Consider the following 24,838-nt stretch of genomic DNA (forward strand, 5'->3'; position numbering starts at 1 on the left):
CCGACTGCAACTATTCATGTTCAAAAAACTGGTCTTTAAAAAGACATATGCTGACTCACGGTGGAGAAAAATTATTTTCATGTATCGACTGCAACTATTTATGCACACGCAAGGCACAAATGAAAAAACATACGCTTCACAGTTAAGAACGTCAATCTAATGTTCTGAATGCACATGATTGTGTTCACGAAAGTCATATTTAAATAGCCACCTGCTGAAGAATCGCGGACTCAAAAGTTCGGACTGCGATTTCAAAAAGGCACCTTCGGACTCACAGTGGAAAACTTATATATTAACTGCTTGTATTCCATGCACTTACTACACAGTATGTACTATGCGGAAAGTGCGGCAGAAGTCACGTGCGGGCGGATAGCGATTTGACCGCTTGTATGGCTCATTACCAAGAGTCATAAAAATAACTTTTTGCAAAGTTTTGTTTAAATCCAGTAAACCCTAAACCCTAAAGTCTCAGGATATCTAGAAAAAAGCTATTACATACCAAATGTGCTAAAACGGGTTTGTCTTTTACCTGATAGCAATAGTGAATAATCTTTGTTACAATGTTTATTAAATAGAATTATGATGCAATAAGCTAAAATGAATTTTATTTTTTGATATCCTGAATTTATTTTTATACAAGGAAATCTATCCTTCATTGTGCTTATTTTAGTACTCTTTTTTTACACAGTATTGCATGGTACGTATCCACCATGTAAAAAGGGAGTCTGGTGTAATCTATGATTTCGAAAATATCATTGAGGTTGAGACCATCGTAAGATTCTTAGATTAAGGATTGCGAGGGGCTAGACATATCTGTTAAAAGAATGCCAGATGACAGGACGCTGTGAGTGAGTGGGTATCTTAGTGAAAGTAAGCAGTGCCCAGAGAGGAAGTGGTTCGAATTCGAGTAGGACAGAAAATATTTATGTTTGTTGAATAGGCTTGGTTGATTGTATTTTTTCTGTAATTTTAATATTTATTAAAGAATTAAACAAAATATTCTTCAGTAAGTTAAAGGGCTGTTTCTCAGTGACGTTTTTCACTGTTGGACACCAATATCAACAATCCTAAGTTTGTGTTATTTGGAGCAACTTTAGTAATAATGTTGTATCATACGTGTCCAGACGATCCAGCATTTTCAAATGAAATTCAAATTTACGTAAAAACTGTAAAAAATACTCTGACCCCGAAACCGCTTGATACCGTGTCGCAGACACACTTAAAAATCTTTAAATCACAATTACTCTATCAAATTATATGCTATACGTAATTAATCAAGAGAATCAGCAACAGATCCTGAAACACATCTGAAAATAAACATCCACCACCTCACTCGGAGCCACCAGTCAACGAAATGACCACCGCTAAGGAACGGACTCAGTATTTACGTTGATCCCCCTCCACTACTCACCAGAGGGAATTCCAAGATGGCCGACGCCTCCAACCAATCACAGCACAGCATAGCCCATTGATATTTTGATCAAACAATGATTACAAATTCGACTATTTGTGATAACGTCTGACTCAATTTACGGGAAAATGGTCATAAATATAACCACGAAACAAATATCAACATCAAGAAATGATTATAAGCTAACATAATAACATGAAAAATTACACCTAAATATATTTATTGCTCTTTGGGAAATGTTCAAACCAAAGATGTCTAACTTCAAATCCAATATGTAAATTTGTATATTTTATTATAAAATAAATAAACGAGACTTGAGGTTATGGTTTAGGTAAATTGAACTGACTTGGTTATAGGTATCACCCCACAATATTACATTGCACTCAGCAAGCCAACCGCCGAGAAGAAAAATACCTAACCAATTTACTCCTCACTAAAGAGGGGGAACTCTTCCGAGAGGGCCCGATTTGAATTTGTTTTATAAATAGAGAACCGATTTCTATGAAAAGTCAGTTCAACAACTACCTCTGAAAGGGAATCCTCTCTAGTGAAGAACCATCACCAAGTCTCCAAGAAATATTTTCAAGTGTTTTATTTAGTAAATTAATTCACTTTTGCCAGTATTAAATTCCTTTCGTCAATACACATTTGGAAACAAATTCCTTTCTGCACTTGACTTCGAACTTTCGCCACACTCGCCGAGACTGAAACGTGACAAGTGTACCCAGCCCCCTATTCATATACAGTAATTGTGCAGACGGTTAATTGTCTCGTACAAATGTGAACTCATAAAATTAAATGAAAAAGGTCGCACACATTTTAAGTTGTTTTACTGGATTATCTGTAGCTAGTAATGAGATGGATAGAAAAAAATATTTGTACATTTTTCACAAAAATACCGCTGTATCCACGAATTATTATTATCATTTAATATTTTGTGCGAAATCACTTACACTCATAACTTTTTAATCGCAACAATAATACCAGGACTGAGTCATTTACTCGCTTGTACCTAGATTGCATGCAGTTAACAATACTTTTACAGAAATTGTAGATGTGTTCAACTGCACGGAATATAGTTAAAGAAGGCTATAATTACAATTAAAGTCAGCGTAATACTGTCCTTCTGCCTGGGTTCTATATAATTTTACTTTTGATTACTGTTCCACTCAATTATTATAATGCTTATGATCATAATGTACGATAGTAATTGTTTTATTTTTAACAATGGTCAACAGTTCTAGGTATTTATCCTCAATATTATTTGTTTTCATGTTTCACGAGGTAGAACGATCTAATTTTCGTTTTGATTTTTGAATAAGATGTCTTATTTTTAATGTCTTCAGGTAATGCGTTAAATAATTCCGGAATTTTATGTACTTTTGTTCTATCTCCGTATACATTTTGCGATATTTTAATAATAAACATTTGTGCTTCTCTATGCCTAGTAGGGTAGTTATGGTTTACAGGTTTTTTGTATTCTGTATTCCAGAATTCATCTAGCGTTAGTTGGTAATCTATCCTACTATGTATAGAGAGCACATTACACAAAGAGAACATTTTTTTATATTTGTATTTTTTTTTTTTGCCTGATATCAATTTTAGGAAACGGATTTGTAATTGTTCTATTTTATTTAAGTACGTTTTATACGTTAATCCGTAACTATTTACTCCGTATCCTATAATTGATTCCGCTAATGCATTATATATACAGTATAATATATTTTTATTAACAAAGTTTTTTAGGTGATAAAATTTCCCTAATATGGATCTTAATCTATTACATACATTTTCAATGTGATTTGACCAGTTAAAATTGACATCTATTGTAAGACCAAGGTATGTATATTGGTAAACTTTTTCTATGTTTGGGCATTTACATGGCAGAGCTTGGTTTTTTGTGTGTAAACAATCGTATGAATGACTTTTTATATGCAGTTCTTTATCCTGACAACTTGCATATGGAGAGTGTATAAGCATATATTTTGTTTTTTTTTTGCGTTAATAATAATTCCATTGTCGTGGGACCATTTAATTATGTTATTTAGGTCTGTTTGTAAAAATTCCTCAATTTTCTGTAGATTTCTGTCAGCACATATGATGCAAGTATCATCTGCAAACATGTAACATTTACAACGTTTTATTACATATTTATCGCTTGTTTCTAAAGGCCCGTATTGGCTTATAATATATAAATAAATAACACTGAATTATTTTTTAATTAAAATAAGTAATTAAAATTATATATTAGATAACAGAAAGGTGCAAAAGACTATTCCAAATTATGTATCAATTATTTGATAAACAATTTGGAACTCTGTTGTTTAGTGGGTTAGTTTGAGACCAAGTTTTATTATAAAATATCTAGAAAGTATTTACGTGTGAAAGTTGTTCAATTTGGCTGCCACTTCTGGTCTGGGACTTCAAAATACCTGAACCAAAACACCCACGACTCTGTGCAGAAACAGGCGGACCGTTTGACAGATTCCAACAAACGGATTGCAATATTTAAAACACAGACGTCAAGTGTAAATGATGTCCTCGTTCGGAAGATGCTCCGAGAAACTAATGGCATTGATCCCTTCGTCACCGGTGCTCAGTGATACGCTTGCCAACGTTATTTGTACACGGTTATGACAATTGGTCGTTCCAACATCCTACAATATGGCTCTTGAAAACAAGTTAACTCCTTCAATTACTTGACACACCGCACAGCTCCCCCAAAGATGACATGGCCCTGTGGGAAATTTTCACCCTACTTGGACCTAATATAAATAATAAAAACACAAATTTACAAAAAATTCTCAGGAAAAATCAAACATTTGAAAATAGCTATTATTATAACATTTAATTCAAAAACAAGTACACAAAACTTTCACCAAATATTCTTAAAACTATTTAACTACAAACTAAATGCATTTTCTTTTACAATTATGAATATGGTGACCTCTGTAAAATAAATCGCAGCAATGTCTTTAACCTTTCCCTTACTGTGCTAAAAAAATCCACGCGTTCCGGTGCTGTGTACTCAATACACATCTCAAAATAAGCCATTTAATGTCGGTAAAATATAAATGTTCATAGCTAATCGCTTATGTTTATTATATTTTATATCAAAAGTGATAATAATTGTAATTTAATTGCTGAAAACATGAAAAAACTATCGGCAAATGCTAAAAACACGTGCGAGGAATCCACATCTAACGACGGTCCGCAACCGAATGGCTGGCGGCTAGCACACACACAGCTATGCTGTCGTAGGTATCGATGGTCTAAATCAAAATACAACTGCGGACGTGTAGATTTCTCATGTTCTCGCATAACGAACTAAAGCGGGACATCAATAGCGTGTCATTTCCTCGCACACTCTTCGCGTACCATTATCACACGGTTGATTGTATTGGTGTATTTGTTTCCGATTTTTAACAAAAATCCCTAATTTTTAATTGAATTTGAAAACTATGTAAAATATTATTTTTTAATTCAGTGCATAAATGTATAACGGAGGAATACCTAAAATCTGAACCCAGAATTTATTATATTTATTAAAGTTATTAGAAGCAATGTGTAGTAAATACAAACCACAGATAAGAAAAGGTTAACGGCCCTCGACAGTAAATTTGCTTTTTTTTAATTCTATGCAATCAACGCTCAAATCGAGCTCCGTCTACACTTAATTAATTCATTTTTAAATTCCTACCAAGGTAAAGAAATATTTTATAAAACTTCTCAATTTTAACATAGCAATCGATTGAATTTTGATTAAAGTAATTGTTGAAGCAACTGTATGCATTTCCAACTAAAATATGTTACTCAATTACCTGTACCTGTCTGACAGTGGGGAATACCTACATCTGAAAACCCGTGCAGTGTACAAGTTAAGTGACCCTCAAGTGTATATGATATCAAGTCTATTAAGGAAACCTTGTGCAGTGTCCCTCGGTGTCATAATATCGATCTGTTTCAGAAGAATCCCGTTCCAATTCTAACTGTTAACCAGCTATCCCAACTACAGGGTTTTCCAATAAGAGGTGTTATTTTGAATAGCCCGCTATTTCGGTAGATGTTACTTTTGAAGCTGTCATTTTATGACATTTGACAAGTAGAAACTACGCCATTAATAAAAATGGAACGATACACGCTTCAACAATGCATTGAAATTATTCAAATTCAGTTGAGTGAATCAAATGCAAATCATCTTGAGTGATGAGGCCCATTTCCACCTCGGTGGCTTCGTCAACAAGCAAAATTGTCGCATCTGGGGCTCGGAAAACCCAAGAGTTATTGTTGAAAAGCCTCTCTATCCTCAACGTGTGACTGTTTGGTGCGGTTTATTTTTTTATAGTGAATACCTCACAAGAGTCCCAACTGCTCCCGTCTGGAGCCAGTGAGACTATGGCATCCCCAATTGGGGGATGTTGTGAGGCTGAAGGTAAGTGGGGAAGGGAAAGAGGAAGGTGGGGAAGTACCTGGCTATTCAGATCTAGTCACTAAACACGGCTAAAGCCATTTGGAGCAACGTTTCAATTATGAATGGTGGTCTTACACCAGGGCGATACTGGTAGTATCTTCCACTCTGATTTATGGTCCGGCGGAGTCATTGGACCTTACTTTTTCGAAAATGAGGCTGGAGCAACAGTTACGGTGAATGGATTGCGCTATCGAGAGATGATTAATGATTTTTTATGGCCGGAATTGGATGGTATTGATCTGGACAACGTTTACTTTCAACAAGACGGCGCTACGTGCCACACAAGCAACGAAACCATTGATCTTTTACGGTTGAATATCAAAATAACACCTCTTATTGGAAAACCCTGTAGTTGTGTCAATTTGAAAAGTTGAAAATATTGATTACAGTCCACCACAAACAGATTGGCATACAAATTGCGACCACAGTAATGTTGCAAGTACAAATTAACTTACATAGCGTAAACCCAAAAAATTATAATAAATTCAAAAGTGCACAGTTCAACAGAATGCAATTTCCAGCTGTAAACGAAGGCCGTCTGACAAGCGTGACATCTCTAAATACTGACTGAATTTGAATCGTTCATATGGAAAGCCATTAGAAGTGGCAGACAAACATGTGTGTTTATTTCTTTTTCTCAAGATGGCCATTTTTGATGAGTTCAACCAAGGTGCGGGTCGGCCTTCCAGACATTCCTGAAAAAAAAAAAACAATTATCATAATTTATTTTTTTACCGACATTCGTAAGGGTTGGCACCAGCACTCCATTGTGGACTGCTAGCCCCACTTCTATGGACAACTTTTTACTAGCGACTACCACATTCAGTTCTCCGTTAATGGAGCTTCCTGCATTTACCCTTCTTTGGATATCTCTATCAGCCTTTCCGTCTCTCGTAAACATACTTCCCAACTACTGACATTCATCAGGGTTGGTACCAGCACTCCATTGTGGACTGCTAGCCCCACTTCTATGGACAACTTTTTACTAGCGACTACCACATTCAGTTCTCCGTTAATGGAGCTTCCTGCATTTACCCTTCTTTGGATATCTCTATCAGCCTTTCCGTCTCTCGTAAACATACTTCCCAACTACTGACATTCATCAGGGTTGGTACCAGCACTCCATCGTGGACTGGCAGCCCCACTTATTAGCGACTACCACATTCAGTTCTCCGTTAATGGAGCTTCCTGCATTTACCCTTCTTTGGATATCTCTATCAGCCTTTTCGTCTCTCGTAAACATACTTCCCAACTACTGACATTCATCAGGGTTGGTACCAGCACTCCATCGTGGACTGGCAGCCCCACTTATTAGCGACTACCACATTCAGTTCTCCGTTAATGGAGCTTCCTGCATTTACCCTTCTTTGGATATCTCTATCAGCCTTTTCGTCTCTCGTAAACATACTTCCCAACTACTGACATTCATCAGGGTTGGTACCAGCACTCCATCGTGGACTGGCAGCCCCACTTATTAGCGACTACCACATTCAGTTCTCCGTTAATGGAGCTTCCTGCATTTACCCTTCTTTGGATATCTCTATCAGCCTTTCCGTCTCTCGTAAACATACTTCCCAACTACTGACATTCATCAGGGTTGGTACCAGCACTCCATCGTGGACTGGCAGCCCCACTTATTAGCGACTACCACATTCAGTTCTCCGTTAATGGAGCTTCCTGCATTTACCCTTCTTTGGATATCTCTATCAGCCTTTTCGTCTCTCGTAAACATACTTCCCAACTACTGACATTCATCAGGGTTGGTACCAGCACTCCATCGTGGACTGGCAGCCCCACTTATTAGCGACTACCACATTCAGTTCTCCGTTAATGGAGCTTCCTGCATTTACCCTTCTTTGGATATCTCTATCAGCCTTTCCGTCTCTCGTAAACATACTTCCCAACTACTGACATTCATCAGGGTTGGTACCAGCACTCCATTGTGGACTGCTAGCCCCACTTCTATGGACAACTTTTTACTAGCGACTACCACATTCAGTTCTCCGTTAATGGAGCTTCCTGCATTTACCCTTCTTTGGATATCTCTATCAGCCTTTCCGTCTCTCGTAAACATACTTCCCAACTACTGACATTCATCAGGGTTGGTACCAGCACTCCATTGTGGACTGCTAGCCCCACTTCTATGGACAACTTTTTACTAGCGACTACCACATTCAGTTCTCCGTTAATGGAGCTTCCTGCATTTACCCTTCTTTGGATATCTCTATCAGCCTTTCCGTCTCTCGTAAACATACTTCCCAACTACTGACATTCATAAGGGTTGGTACCAGCACTCCATCGTGGACTGGCAGCCCCACTTATTAGCGACTACCACATACAGTTCTCCGTTAATGGAGCTTCCTGCATTTACATAGTTAGTGCAATATAAATTTAATGAATTGCCGCCATTGTCTGGAAGGCATGTCAACATCTAACGGCTAGTGTTGGGTAAATATTGCCAACGTTTTACTAGAGTTGGCCGTATTACATATAATTATTCTGGGTATTTGGTATTGGATAATGCGTATTTCTGTAGAAGAGCCTAATGACTGCTTTACACATCCTTTATTTATATCAAATTTGTTTAATCCTATCGATTCAGGATGAAAAAAAGGACGTGTTCTATTTTAAAATAACTATATTACGTGAAAATGTTGCGTGTTTATTCATTGTATTTATTACTGACTAGCTGTACCCCTGTCTGTGCATATAGAGAAACAATAGCGCATATTGCTTTTACGTCCAACAGATGGCGCTGTTTCTAAAAAAACTATGTTTTTACCCATCACAGGTGACATCTATATGATATAGGTATATAAAAACAGATGCGTATTCGAATGCAATGTTCAAAGCAATATATGAAGAACTTTCGGAGATTTAATATTTTGAACAAACTAACATTTACTTTTTTTATTTATATGTAGAAGATAACCTAGATTGCATTTAGTTCAAGTTGAATCTTATGATCATACATAAAGATAGCAGTCAATAAAAATGAGCAATGACTTATTCTTTGGCGGGTTTGGAATATGCCGACTTAGCTTAATGGTTAGAGCAGCTGACCGGCAATCAGAAGGCTGCGGGTCCAAAATGTCGCAAAATATTATTTCTTCTCTAATGGCAACTATCTGTTTGAAATCGTAGGTATGAAAATAATTAAAATAATATTAAAATAATAAATTAAAATTGAGGAAAATAAAAATAAATTCACACACAAAATTACAAAATGGATTAAAGAACAAAAAAAACAATATTACCAAAATGTCATAGCATAAAATAAAAATAAAACCTACATGTAACACACAAAACCAATATAAACACACATCACTCACAAACACACAAGATTATATTTTAAATGTATTATTTTCTCTTTAAATGTATTATGTAGATTATATTTTCATATTATAAAATGAAGGCCTCAGCACGGGCAAGCCACCCAGTGAGGCCAACATTACTGGAAAACTTTGAAATGTAAAAAATATTGTACCAAAGGGATCGGTATGAAAAAAGGATGGTGCTAGCATTAGTCTGCGTTATGGATTTTGCGTAGTTCTGGGGGGCGACCTACCCTTATCCAGGTAAGGCTGGTCATCCGTCTCATCCATGACGCTGGCGATGTCCAGGTGCAGCCAAGGCGCGTCGGCGGAGGCAAACTGCGCCAGGAAGGCGGCCGCTGTGCACGAGCCGCCACCCTTGCCCTTGCCCACATTGTGCACGTCCACGTTGGGATATTCTGAAACACAATATGGTGTTGGTATCAACGCTCCATTATGGACTGCCAGCTTCAATATAAACTTACAGCTAGTAGTAAGCATCACTAAAGTTCTGTAATGTATGGTAAAAAGTTGCGCATTCAAACGATAGATGGCACCAGCCATAAAGCTTACTCCAGAGTCCGACAGATGTCACTAGTGTGTAGCAATTGCCTGTGGGATATCATTGTCAGACTTCAAGCTTGTAGAAACAGAGAATTACCAACCCTCGGGTAGTGAACAGTATAGCTAGATCCAGACTTAATTTATTGTAACGTAAATATACTAAATAATTGTAAAGAACCTTTTACTTAATCAAGAGTTCCCAACACACACTAAGGGGGTATTTCACTATCTCTGATTATGTTCTGACTAAGCACTGATCCGCAGATTAGTCATTTTTTCGTTTTCACTATATCTGAATAACGCTAACGCTCGGGTTAAAGTTCGATTTGACTAATCAGTGCTCGAACCTCACGTTAGGTGCTATTTCTCGGATTAAAGATGGCGTCAAACATTCCGAGTTTGACAGCGGAGAAGTGAGTCGAATTTTGTTGAATGAATTTGAATGCTTGTATGATCCATCCTGAATTATTTGATTGTGTTCAAAATAAGAAACAATGTATTAATTCGACACGAATCTATCTAAAATGACCTGATAATCAACATAACATAACCAAAAACATGCACACTTTGCGGTGTGCGGACTGTGACGCATGACAGCCGTGGCAGTAGATGGAGTAACTGCAAACATTTTGCGATGTTGCCAGACTATTTCGAGTGTTATCTATCCGGAAGCTCGTAAACAATGGTGAAACGGTCGCCGTTGAATAACGAAGTTATTCTGATCTTTAAAGCCAGCCAACGGCTAGCTAGTCAGATATTTAGCCCGACATAGTGAAATACCCCCTAAATCTGCTAGTAAGCAGAGATATAACAAGTTCAAAACCCTAAAATTCGTTTGTTACCTGTAACTCTGTCTTGATAGTGTTTCCAGAGGGGGAAGCGCCACAAGCGGTCTCCTGTGACAACCCCCGCCCGCTGCGCCGCACCCCACAGGGCTCCGGAGCGCGTGAAGGCCCCCGCTGCACAGCCGCCCAGCGCCACACGCATGGCCCCCGTCAGGGTGGCCAGGTCCACAACCCAGCGAGGCCCGAAGCTGGATAATGATCAACCACTCAAATCAAATACATATTGAAGTAAACGTAATCAAAAATAAGATTACCAATGTTTAAAGAAAGGGATGACTTAGTTGAGACTATTATGTGGACATTATAATTGCCATGGCGTTCAACAAATCTTCACCACCAACACAAATGTACATCTCCGTGGACAGCTTTTGCATCCAATCCTAGGAAACACTTCCTTGCAAATGGAGTAGTGGAAGCATGGAAGCAAAATCCCACAACATGTCATCCATTCTACTAACATAGAGTAGTGGAAGCATGGAACTAAATTCGACAACATGTCATCCATTCTACTAATAAAGAGTAGTGGAAGCATGGAACTAACTTCCACAACATGTCATCCATTCTACTAATATAGAGTAGTGGAAGCATGGAACTAAAGTCCACAACATGTCATCCATTCTACTAATATAAACCTATTTAAACCTACATTGGATTATTAGTGAGAGATTTTGTCATATAATTTAATTAATATCTTGCCTATAAATATTAATATAGAAACATACAAACTGCTTACAGCGGCTTGAAGCCATTAAAGCCAATGAATCCACCTAGATTTCACGGTTTATCTCATATTTTTAGGTTCATACATTATGACAAGCGATCTTTCAAAGCGTTTTAGTGGAGTGAGGTTATGTTACCTGTTGGCGTAGCACAGGGCGTCGGCTAGGATGAGTCGCCCCTCCGCGTCCGTGTTGTCCACCAAAATGGACTTGCCGTTCATGGCCACCACCACGTCCCCCGGCTTGGTGGCGCGCCCGCCCGGCATGTTCTCCGTCAGCGGGATCAGTCCTGCGGAGACACCTCACGTTAGTCACACGGATTCAACAGTCCTACAGTCCGACTGACTGATGGAATGGAACTCACCGAGCACGTTGACGGGCAGCTTGAGCGCCGCCACGCTGCGCAGGGCCCCCACCACGCAGGCCGCGCCACCCATGTCACCGCGCATGGCCGCCATGTTGGCCGAGGGCTTGATGCTGATGCCGCCTGAGTCGAAGGTGACCCCCTTCCCAATCAACACCATGGGCTTCTCGTCTGAAACACAAAAAAGAGAACAAAAATTCATCATAATCAGAATAAATATGCACTAGCTGCCAAATGTTAACAATTCTAATCGACTCATTATTCTCATTATTTAACTCATTATCAATCTAACTAAGTCGACTCATTATATTGTCATGTGTAATGGAAGGTACTCATCGAAACATGAGTAAAACAAAATAAACGCAAAGGTTACCTTTCTTGGGAGCATGACTGTAAGACAACTCCAGGAATATCGGTGGCTCCTCAGAACCCGCCGCAACGGAGAGGAATGAGTTCATCTTCATGTCCTGAGCCCACTGCTTGTTCCTGCCACGAGCAAACATGCAAACAAACAATTAAAGTAGGGTTCAGAATGTCTTAAATACAATTCACAAGGGGTACCACAAGGATCAGTATTGGGCATTATATTATTATTAATATTATTATATATCCTATATTATTTCCAATTTATATAAATTACATGGAAACAATATTGTGAAATGCAAATCACCTGCGGAAACGTAAAATCCTTTCAAGGCACAAAATGAAAACTTTGCAGGAGACGATAAAGCGAATATTTTACAATAAGCAATACTTTTTAAAAATCTGGACATTTATAATAATAACAATAATAAGACTAAATCCATCCAAAAAAGAATTTCTGTGGACAGCAACAAAAAAGTGCCAGTCAATGAGACAAATCTCCTCTCATTACTTCTGGATGCAACATCATTCTTAAAAATAGCATTAAACTCCTGGTGTTCATCTAGATGAAGATCTTTCACTCAAATCCCAAATTAACAAAACAGTGAGCGCAGGTGTTTTTCACCTGCATCAAATTAAATCTATAAGGAGAAATATTCCGGCTAATAATCCGGTTGTATCATGACTCGACTATTGCAATGGCATATGTCCAAATCTCCCTAAAATATACACTGACAGACTTCAGTCAGTTTTCAATGCTCAGCAAGGCTGATAACCAGTGTTTCCAAATATTCCCACATCTGTGGAACCTTCATTGACTTAAGTGCCCTGAAAGAATCCAATTCAAACTCTGCTGGATGGCTTTCAAAGCCATACATGACATGGCGCCACCCTACTTGTCGGAACTGTGCATTCCAAGCAATGTAAATATTGTGTACCTGATAGTGACCTTAACCCCGAGTGGGGTGAGCTCTGCGGAGACGCGCTCTGCAAAGATGGTGGGGGTCATCAGGTTAGCCGGCGTCTCCATGAGGGTGCGGGCCAGGTTCTGCCCGGTGGCCAAAGTGATGCCCTCACTCCACTGCTTACTGGAGCCTGGACATGGACCAACCAAAAACCATTCTTTTTCATTATTCACACATTTTTCTTGATTCCATGACAAAACAAAGCATTGAAGAAAAATAACAAAAATAAAAACCTAACCTATCCAGTACAGTTATTTTTTTGTGCTTTAACTCCACACAGGAGGCCCTGAGGAAAATAATTTCTTTGTGGATGCTGTGTGGAGGTCTTTTTGAGGAGGAGTAAATATGTCATGTTTTCGGAGGGAGGAAACACAGAGGCCGGCAAATCATTTCACAGCTGACCCGTTCTCATGTGACAACTGTATACAAATGTTGGGCGCGGCATATTATATATTTGGGGCATGTCATCACCGATGACCTAAATGATAAAAAAAGACATAGAACGTCAAAGAAGAGTACTGAGTGTGCGAGCTAACATGCTTGCCAGAAGATTCAACAAATGCAGTCCTCCGGTGAAGAAGCAACTTTTCCAAACATATTGTATGAGCTTCTACACTAGCGAGCTATGGACGACATACACACAAGGCGTCATGAACACACTCCGAGTACAGTACAACCACGCATACAGAGCCCTATTTGGCCTCCCCTGGCGCTGCAGTGCCTCACAGATGTTCACCGAAGGAAGGGTGCATGGGTTCGCTGCTTAATGCGCCACAGAATAGCCGGGACGAGTCAGCGCTACCAGAGATCGGACAACACTCTTGTCCAGGCTGTTGCAGGGAGCGCCTCTACACCAGAGATGGAGAATTTCACTCAAGCCACCATAAAGTCCTAATGTGCTCATCAATGTATTCATTTTTTTATTTATTTCTTTGTTGATTTTCTTTTTATGTATGTATTAACTTAAATGTAAACTTTTATGGCAGGCAGAGCATTGCACACACCGCTCTGTCCAGCTGAAATAAACATTATTATTATTATTATTATATTATATTTGGTCTGGCATATTTCCTGACTATATACCGGTGCCGAAGGGATCAATAAACGCTCGTTCCTCGGAGCATCTTCCAATAAAACAGTAGAACAAGGACAGTATTCCCACCCGACGTCAATGCTCTAATGATTGCAATCCGTTTGTTAACACACTTCGGCCGGGAAAGGTAGTTCTACCTGTTCGGTCGATTGATGCTTAACGCCGGGAAGGGTATTTCTACCTTTTGAGCCGGCCTCATTTCAATGGCAGAAAAGAAGGAATTATTCAATGTTTTTATAAGAATATTATATACCAATCTCTTTGTAAAGGCCCCAACTATATGTACATAATTATCCAATCGTAATGCAAGTCTTCTTATAATATTTATCTTCGTGCCTTTCGTTTACATAGGTATTTTAACAAAAGGATTCTATATTATTTGTTATTGTAACAATTCGATTCCTGGAATGAGGGTTTTTATGACCGTGAAACCCGATTCTCTGCGCCCGAAAATATTTTTTTTACGACTTGATTACAAAACATCGACTTTTCTTTCATTTCTATAAATATAATGAGAATGTATTGTAAAACCTTCCGGAATAAATTCTCTAAATGAAAGTGAAAACCCTATCAAAATCCGTTGCGTAGTTTAGAAGAACTAAGCGCACAGACGCGGATAGGGAGTTTATTTTATACTATTTAGAGATAAACATATTTAATGCAAACATAAAAAGTTTTAAGAATGGCTCACCTTACGTTTTTAAAATTCACAAAGTTTCTTTTATTTTTCTCAAATTGCAGTCGGAACCTTTGGTTTCTTAGAGGCTGTACACTTTAATACTTCTGTGGTTAATTTCTGGATTTGAATATAAAGCGTGGTGTTTTCTCTTTCTAACACCGCTTAGATCATATTTCTAACCACAGCAGTAAGGGAAACACAACGATTTCAGAGAGACTATATGAGTTATTCTCGTTACCTTTGCCGCTGCCAGTGTAGAGCTGCACCTTAGGGGGCTCCTTCCTTTCCTTCGGCGCCCTGTTCTCCTGGTATCGATAGAGGCCTAGCGCTGCGCCCTCGGCAGCCTGCTGCGGGGCTCCCATGCCCTCCACGCCCAGCTCCGTCATGCCCACGCTGTGCAGGGCTTTGCAGCCGGCTGACAAACAATGCAGATATTTAATATTTCAATCAAACGGTTTACTATTAGCATCTTTTTTACAGCACTCATTAGCGGTGAAATTCACAAAAAAGGCATTTGCAATATTTAATTCAATTGAATATTTAAGCAATAAATCATTTAAAAAAACCACTCTCAAGTCAAATCTCAAAGTAAAAGTAAAACCAATTCTCTCAAGAAAGGCAAATACAATATTTTATCGGTGATTCAGATATATTTATTAGGATGGCAGAGTTGTAATTCATAATTTTTGCGTGCAAAACATGCCACGTTTACCTGCGGATGCGACGCGGACATTCTCCAGTCCTAGGTCAATGTCTTCCTCTTCGTCGTAGCTCGCCGAGGCAGGGCCCAGCCCCGCCAGCGCCACGGCGGGGTACTGCGGGTGCAGGCCCCAGAATACCCTCGCCTTGCCCGCCTTCAGGGCGCTCCCCCTGCAAAATACCATGGTTATACGGAGGACACTGCAATGAGGATATTTGATCGCAGTCGAGTTCAACAAAGTACAACTGTAATTTGTATGGTTCCTTGTCAAAATTTTCCCAGTTATAATGTTCCTTGCCAAAATGTTCCTGACCTGTCCTAACCTAACTTTGTAATAAATTTATTTATTCTGTTATCTATTGTAGTACTTTCCGCTGTGTAACTATTAACAGAAACATTTTGGCAGGGAACGTTTTGACTGGGGACATTTTGGTAGGGAACATTTTGACTGGGGACATTTTGGTAGGGAACATTTTGATACATAAAGGTGTATGGATCCTTCTACATATTAACTTAAATATGATGACAACTAAACACTGGAATGTATCAGGAGCATCTCCTATCCTCTTCCTATTTTCCTCTTCCTCTCCCCTTCGTTTAACACTAAATTAATAAAGATATTAAAACTTCATTTCCAATGAAATTTAGCTTAAGAAACTTCTGTGACTTGACTTCAGTTAACTTGTACATTTATATCTATCATTGTATATTATATAAAAGCTGTCTGTTTGTATGTAAAAAAATAAAATAAAAACTTTGTATGTAAATGGCACTTGTGCCGTAAATTCTGATTAAATAAATAAATAAACAATGATTTATAAGCTTAAAAATAACATGCTCCCTTAATATCTGCAAAACTAATATGTACCGTGAAAATTTTCACAATTATCCTACGAGGAGTTGCCGAGACTTCAGGTTTCCCAAAACTAAACTTACGTGCACACAGAACAGCGGGTTTTATAAAGGGCAAAAGCTTTATCCGGTTATGTGCCTTAAGCGCGTTTACGCGCTCTAGGTAGCCATGCTCACAAGGCCGGCCATACAAAATGAGCGCGTTAACACGCTGTTCCATATGACGATTTTGCTTGGCAAACTCAAGTAATTTGAAAAATCTAAAATATGGAACCCAAGGTGACATCTATTGGGATGATGAAGAAATAATTATAATATTTATAGTCATCTAAATGAAGCTTCTTTTGCCGTTCAATATGTGTCACTAATGCAGGGTTGCTACTTAGAGGGACTCCCTGCACACGGGGCGACCGTATTTCGTGATTGCTTGGCGTATATTTCTCCGTTGGAATATTGATTTTTATTGTTGATTATTTTGTTTTTGAGCTATAATAATTATTTTTACTTGTGCAAGGAAGTATATGTTTTTAGTGTACAAAGTGTGGTCTCTGTTTTTTTACGATTTTGTAGATTTTATACGTTTTTTGCGAGAAGTATTTTACAAAGTGTACTGTGTTTGAGTGACAAGAATTTTTTTTACACCCATTTTGTAAAGTGTGTGATTTTTTCCGGTCAACGATGGAAGATGGACAAAGTTTGCCTGGTGATGACCAACTGCTTGAAGATTTCATGGATGAAGCAGGCCATACTGCTGAATCGGATGACAGTGATCTTGATTTCGAAATAGAGATATCCCTTCCATCATTGACGAATAGAGACCAGTTTTTGAATGGTGATTTTGTTCCCAAAATAAATTCGTTCATCGGTTCGAGATCAGGAGCAAACATAGAAAATGTTGGAAACAGAGAAGCAGATTTCACTAGCACAGTTTCAGTTGGAGGTGATTCGGCAACCTATCAGTGAACATAAACGTGATGTGCCCTCATGCGCATCAAGGAAAAATAAGGCAGAATTACCATCACGACTCACAGATGATGATTTCATGGAAAAAATCCCACCAACTGAGAAAAAAGCTGCACCAATGGCGAGATGTATGGTGTGTTTATCCAAGAAAAAAAGAAAAGAATCAAGGTATCGGTGTAAACAGTGCAAAGTAACTCTCTGCATCGAACCTTGTTTTGAGGAGTACCACACGGCAGAAGCCTGTTAATTTTTTCATGATGTGAAAAGTATACAACTTTGATTAAAATAAATATTAATTTTCTGTTTATTTAAAATATTTTTTTATTTGAGTAAAATTAAAAATTTGTGACAACCCTGGACATTTTGTCAAAATTTTGTGGTGTTTTTCTTGGTGAATGGCGACACAAACGACATACAGTGTACATATTTGGTAAGTCTTCAATTTATATTTTTAATATATTTCAGAAAAGGATTATTTTATAATTTATTTTTTTTGCAAAAAAATTTGCGGGCTGTCGATGCATCCAAGCAAAATACCTTCCGGCATTTAAAGGGTTAAAATAACCTACCAAGGCCATAAAGGAAGCCTCAAGTCTTGACACTTTCCGTAAAACATGTGCTATATATATTTTTTTTAAATTATGAATTGTATACACTCACAAATATTATTGTCACCTTAACATCAGTTAAATGTATTTCTCAAACTCTATTTCTTAAACCGGGAAAACTGTTTTTCTTTTTTTATACTGTATATTTCTTTTTCCCTATAATTTTATAATTGTATTTCTAATTTTATTTTGTATTTTATATGTTTTTATTACTAGATGTATGAAAAAATTTTGCTTACACAAATTTGATTACAAAATTTGCTTTCAAAAAAATATTTTAAATTGCCCGAGAGATAGGTCGAAAATTGAAAATAAATGTATTATAGTTGTTTAATATTAAAACACTTGTTATTATTCCAAATTTTCATTTCCCTTGTCCCTTTCCTTTCCTAAAAGTCTTACCTTCGAAGAAACAATAACCGATGAATGTAGATCAACGCCAGTGTTATTCATTTGTTATTATCACACATATTATGTCATTTGTTTATGATTCGAATTTTCATCGTAGTTGGTGCTCATATCAAAAATCTTAATGAAAATTAACATTAATGGTGATTATATAAGGTGTACAACTTGCAGGACTCAAAAGAAACCAGCATCATCACCAATTAAAGACTTCCTTTCCTCTATTCTCGAATTCCTTGCGATAATAACACAGCCAATTGAGCTTGTCTTTTCGTTACATACCAGTCCATTCTAAATACCAACTAACTAACTAACCATCACGCCGTTTTTCGCAGGGGTAGGCAGAGAGGACGGACCGCTGAACAACTCGGTCACACCACACTCTCCTTGCCTCATTCACACTCATACATTCTGACTCTTGACATGGCCCGACTCAAGTATCTGATTCACTTGGTCATGCCATGTCTTCCTCGGGCGTCCCCGACTTCTGCTACCATTCACATTTGCATCATATATTCTCCTTACACTCCTTTCTTCGCTCATTCACTCTACATGCCCAAACCATCTAAGCGTCCCTTTCTTAATCTTACTCATTACGCTTACATCAGCCTTGCACTCTTTGTGGATCTCCACATTCCTCACACGATCATACATGGTTTTACCACACATACGCCTCAGAGATCTCATTTCAACAGCATTCAATCTACTTTCATCCTTTCTTTGCCAGTTCCATGCCTCACTTCCATACATCAAGGTAGGTACCAGCACTACATTGTGGACTGCTAACTTCGCTTCTTTAGACAATTTTTTGTTAGCGCCAACTGCGTTCAGTCCTCCATTAATGGAGTTACCTGCATTTACTCTTCTTTCAATATCTCTGTCAGCCTTCCCATCTCTCTAGAACATACTTCCTAAATACACAAACTCATCCACCTGCTCCAAGTATTCCTCAGCAACAACTATATTGCACACTGTTTTCGTACTCTCTCTTTCAAACACCATTACTTTAGACTTACTTACATTCATCATTAACTCATTCTTCACGCATACTTCGTTCATCCTAGACACGAGAGACTGCAGATCATCCATACTATTAGCAATCAGCATACAAGAGACAACATACTTTCAAATTACTCAAATTCGCGCCCAATCCCACCTCTTTCAATTCTTGCATACAATTATCCATGTATAGATTGAATAACCAATCGGGCATCAAAAATCAAACAACAGTAAAACAAACTTTACTGTCTTACCCTCCAGTTGCTAAATTGTTTAGTAAGTTTGAAGATTCACTTTGCCCTTCAGTTTACTACCGACGTATGATTTCTATTATATAAATGGTATATTTATTATTAATAATACCCCAAACTAGGCAAATGCCCGTATTATGGTGGTAATATAAATAAGAACATATAAAAACAATAATACAAAGTTGTACATATATCGTAATACAAATTGTAATAAATAAACAAAAATAATAAATATATATATATACGATAATAGGGATAAATTTGGAATGATTTCAATTAAGGCGATGCCATACGTAGTAATGCAAATTCGTGTGTTTTTGGTTTGAAAATTTGGTTGCCTAGAAATGTTTCAGATGCTTTAATTAAATACTGCGAGTAGAATACATCTTCGCCTTTGAAATAAGCGAGTATTTTTTAGATAAGTCTTTTTATAAGCCCAGAAAAAAAAATGTATAAGGCCTATGAAAACTGTTTTAAAGTTCAAAATCTCCTACTTACGAACCCATTTTCGGTTATGATTTTATTGTATAATATGGTAAATTAAGTTATTTATAAAATGATTGAAAAAAAAAAATATTTATGCCTTAACATCCACAAAATAAAATAAAAGACACTTTTTGGTCATGTTTTTTTCTTGCATAAATCAAAACAGGCGGATGGTGTTAAGCGGGAATTTAAACCTTATCGCCATCTATGTAAGGGTTGTTATTGATAGCGGCTCAATTTAAAATATTACACGACGTAGTGCATCACCTTAAGGGTCTTTCTTCAGTCACACAATAATTTGTTTCAGGAAGCTTTCCGATTTCGTTCTGCCACTTTCTATCAGCCATACGGTAATTTGCTTTTGAAGAGGGTCTGTTTTAACCATACTGCATTGCTGTTTGAACCCATTATACACCTTAGGAGCCAGGAATACATAGAAACGTTTTGGTACTATCATCCTTTGTTCTGATCTTAGTCTTGTTGTGTAACTCTGATCTACAAAACTGTGAAGCTTGGGATTGTTCGTATAGCACATTATGAGTGCATGTAAATGCATCTGTCTTACGTCTAGTAATTTAGTTTCCTTAAATAAGGTTGTGGATGGATACATATAAGGTGTTTTATCCATCACTCTTATTACAGCTTTTTGTGCCTTGGCTAACGGATCTAGTATGGTCTTGTCTGCACCGCCCCAGCTGAGTATGCACACAATTTTAATGGTTTTCTTAACAACAATGTGGCGTCTTTCAAGAAGAAAATTAGTTTGCGTATTCGTTTGGCCGTATTTTTAATGTGCGCTCTCCAGGTTAAAGAGTCATCTACATCACAAATACCCAGATATTTGACTAATTGCACCTTTTCAAGGTCTCGGCATGCGCACGGGTGAGGTCTTTGTGTTTCTGGGGTACACGTGTCATTTAAATGTACTTTTATATATTTATGTTACTGTTAGGTTTGCCTCTATTGAATGACTCCAGGGTTTTCAGCACAGAATGTGAATATACAGGGTGTTAAGGGATGTGAGGGGTTGGGCAGTTACTGGGCTGAGCGACCAGTGACGACATATGTCATATTATTTATTTTTCAGTTTACTATTAATTTGAATATATTTCTTTTTAGTTTTATTTCATGTATGATTCATACTTGCATACTTATGTTTCTATAAAATAGTATTTTTTAGTTCTTTTAAGTTATTTTTATTAATATTTCATGTATGATTCATACTTGCATACTTATTTTTCTATAAAGTAGTATTTTTTAGTTCTTTTAAGTTATTTTTATTATTATTTCATGTGTGATTCATACTTGCATACTTATTTTTCTATAAAATAGTATTTTTTAGTTCTTTTAAGTTATTTTTATTATTATTTCATGTGTGATTCATACTTGCATACTTATTTTTCTATAAAATAGTATTTTTTAGTTCTTTTAAGTTATTTTTATTATTATTTCATGTATGATTCATGCTTGCATACTTATTTTTCTATAAAATAGTATTTTTTAGTTCTTTTAAGTTATTTTTATTATTATTTCATGTATGATTCATGCTTGCATACTTATGTTTCTATAAAATAGTATTTTTTAGTTCTTTTATGTTATTTTTATTATTATTTCATGTATGATTCATACTTGCATACTTATTTTTCTATAAAATAGTATTTTTTAGTTCTTTTTTGTTATTTTTATTATTCTTTCATGTATGATTCATACTTGCATACTTATGTTTCTATAAAATAGTATTTTTTAGTTCTTTTATGTTATTTTTATTATTATTTCATGTATAACTACCACAACACGGGCATTAGCCTAGTATAGTAGTTAAAAAAATGTCAAAAAATGTAACATGTAAACATTTATTAAATAATAAAAAAATAAAAATAATAAAAAAATAAAAATAATAAAAATGTCAGGAATCACTGGTTAAAGTAACTCAAGTCCTTAAGTCACTGTCTGATACAGCTCATTTCTACGACTCATAAGCCCTCGGGGTGATTAAGCACAAAATGCGCTATACAATCATCCTAATATTATTATTATTAAATATTGAAGACAATATGAGCGATTCTTAAAGGAAAATCTGAAACAGAAAAAGATACGGTCACATCTAGGATTTGAACACAGGACCCTTGACTTACCGGGGCACCACTCTACCAACTGAGCTAATGGGACCCTATCTCCTTCGGTCATATTTAACTGTATCATACTTCGAATAAGAACTACCCACATTGCCACATCTTTTTATGGGTGATAGCAAGATTCAAGATTTCTGTTTCAGATTTTCATTTAAGAATCGCTAATATAATATTCAATAATTAAATATTACAATTTGAGGTTTTACTAACAAAGTTATTCCAAAAAATAAATATTATTATTATTGTCTCTGTGTTTCCTCCCTCCTACAACTTGGGTCTCATCAGGATCAAGATTCAATCTTACTTTCCTCACAACATCCTCAAAGATATTATGTGTGGAGTTATGAATAAAAGAAATAGTTTAAATAATTTCAATAATAATAATAGATCAAATATAATATGTCATTTTGAATACATGTAGGATTACGAAAGATTTTTTAAATATTTATGTTGAGGGATCAGTAGGATTTATAGGCCCTGTTAGAAGTACTACCGAGCCGAACCCTCTGATATGAAAATATCTGGAGTCGGTGAATTATTTTCCCATTTGATCTCTGGTGAGTTGACGTGTTGTTCTTGTATTGTTTTGTATTTATTTTTCTTATATAATGCACTTACATAGTGTTGATTGACTAGATGATCATTTGTGGAAAAGTGTGTGGAAGGGTTTAGTTTTTCCTATGGGGAAGATTTAACCCGGACATAAAATCGGAAGTTTTAAGTATCATATCACGAGGTACAAGCGTGCTGACATTGGGCGCTTTTATAATTCCTACGGAAACAGCAATGGTAATTTCTTTAACGCGTGTGAGGAGCGTGTACAATAATGATTGCATTTCTCCTTTCGGGGAAGCAGACATACGTACACTATTTGTCTCATTTTCAACAGCTCTTTCTTACAAACTAATATTTAGTGAGTGAGAAAGAGATGCAGCATTATTGTGACAAAGAATGTAAGTTTCATTTTTTTGTGCCGTTTCTGAAGGAAATATAAAAGAACCATTAGGTTCTTGTCGGTGGAGACATTTAAACAAATTAAGGGTAGGCAGAGAGGATGGATCTCCAAACAACTTGCTCTTGGCACACACTTGCTTGCTTCATCCACATTCATACATGGACTTATACATACCATTCTGACTCTTAATATGGCCCCACTCAAGTATTTGGTTCACTTGTCCGTGCCACGTTTTCCTCGGGCGTCCTTGACTTCTGCCATCTATATTGGTTATCTGTGGGTATATCCCCATATAATATTTAAAAAATATATATTATATTTAAATAAAACTCGGAAACATTCAATTACACATTTATTAAGTCTTTAGGGGATTTTTACATTTTACAAAAATTTTCTATTTATTTACAAAAAAAATTCTATATACCTAATAATTTACAATTATTTACAATTATTATTATTACAATTACAATGATGAATATATAATATTCGCTGTACAAAATTGATTTAAAAAACAATTATCATTTTATAAATAAATAGGTACCGATCTGTGTTAACCATACAATACATGAAAAATATACTATTTTTTAATGTATACAATTCAAGAGTTTTACTAGCTAGATCCTGGGATCTACCTTACTTATAAATTCGATAAATTCTTGGAAACAAGCAAATCTAAAATGCATTAAAATTATTCACAAAACATTATGAAATTTATATAATACCAAAATATCTGATAATATATCGATTATGATGAAAAGTGTCTCTGTAGACTTGTGTAAGTACCGCACAAGAGTCCCAACTGCTCCCAACCGTCGGGAGCCAGTGAGACTATGCCATCCCCAATCGGGGTAAGTTGTGAGGCTGAGTGTTGTGGGGGCGGGAAAGTACCTGGCTATTCAGGTCTGGCACCAAACATGGTTAAAGCCATTTCAAGCAATGTTTCGATTCACCAGGGTGATACTGAAAATATCTACGTATGGAATGTGCCGCCAAATATACTATATATTATTTATAATTATACAATAACTAATAATGTATATGTATAGAATATAATAATGTTAATGTATAGAAAATCGACCACCATAACACGGGCATGTGCCTAGCATTGTGGTCGAAAAATCCTAAATGCATGTAATAAATAATTTCAATGAATAAAGAAACATAAAAAAATAAAAAAACTAATTAAAATTAATCAAATAAAATTGACTTGCGCACGCCGGGATTTGAATAAACATCAACAAAATTATAAATATCATTGATGTATATTCAGTATACACAGTTAAAAATAAGTTTTGGAGCCACGTTCACGCTTCGACGCATTTCAAAAGACATTAAACACTTGGGCGGTGGACGAAGAGGTTACACTTGAGTTTGAGATGTGTTTCTCGGCTTGGCGACGTAAAGCTGGGTGTAAGCCGAAGTACAAAGGCGCTGGCGCTGGTAGGAGACCTGGGTGTCTATTCCAGAGTCTCTACCACGAATTACTCGCTATGCACAATCTACGAACGAAAATCTCTACGACTTTTGTCATAAGTTCTATTTATACATTCTTGAGTGTCGCACGGTTGAAGAGATGACTGTGTTGGCAACCCTGTGAATATTGTCTATGTTTCTGATGTGTTTGAGGTTTCTATGGAATTAATTTGAAATGTCAAAAACAAACCGTTGCCGCGTCGTTCTGTCAACGTTTTAATTTGCT

The 24,838-nt window shown here is 36.7% G+C and overlaps 1 protein-coding gene across 1 annotated transcript in view; it reads right to left on the bottom strand.

Moving 5' to 3' along the window:
* Positions 1–5,741: 5,741 nt before the first annotated feature.
* The window catches only part of LOC149414089 (cytosol aminopeptidase-like), a 90,610-nt gene continuing 71,513 nt past the window's right edge, over positions 5,742–24,838 (bottom strand). The window contains exons 3-11 of the mRNA XM_089643684.1: positions 15,501–15,658; positions 15,027–15,203; positions 12,990–13,146; positions 12,062–12,174; positions 11,689–11,859; positions 11,463–11,613; positions 10,603–10,793; positions 9,451–9,615; positions 5,742–6,577 (exon numbers count right to left, since the gene is read on the bottom strand). Of these exons, the coding sequence (XP_089499810.1) occupies positions 6,507–6,577; positions 9,451–9,615; positions 10,603–10,793; positions 11,463–11,613; positions 11,689–11,859; positions 12,062–12,174; positions 12,990–13,146; positions 15,027–15,203; positions 15,501–15,658 (1,354 nt within the window). The 3' untranslated portion in view covers positions 5,742–6,506. The remainder of the gene's footprint in view (positions 6,578–9,450; positions 9,616–10,602; positions 10,794–11,462; positions 11,614–11,688; positions 11,860–12,061; positions 12,175–12,989; positions 13,147–15,026; positions 15,204–15,500; positions 15,659–24,838) is intronic.

The sequence above is a fragment of the Hesperophylax consimilis genome, chromosome 20, assembly GCF_061612785.1.
Source record: "Hesperophylax consimilis isolate HC1 chromosome 20, BYU_Hcon_1.0, whole genome shotgun sequence".
In the NCBI taxonomy this organism is placed as follows: Eukaryota; Metazoa; Arthropoda; class Insecta; order Trichoptera; family Limnephilidae; genus Hesperophylax; species Hesperophylax consimilis.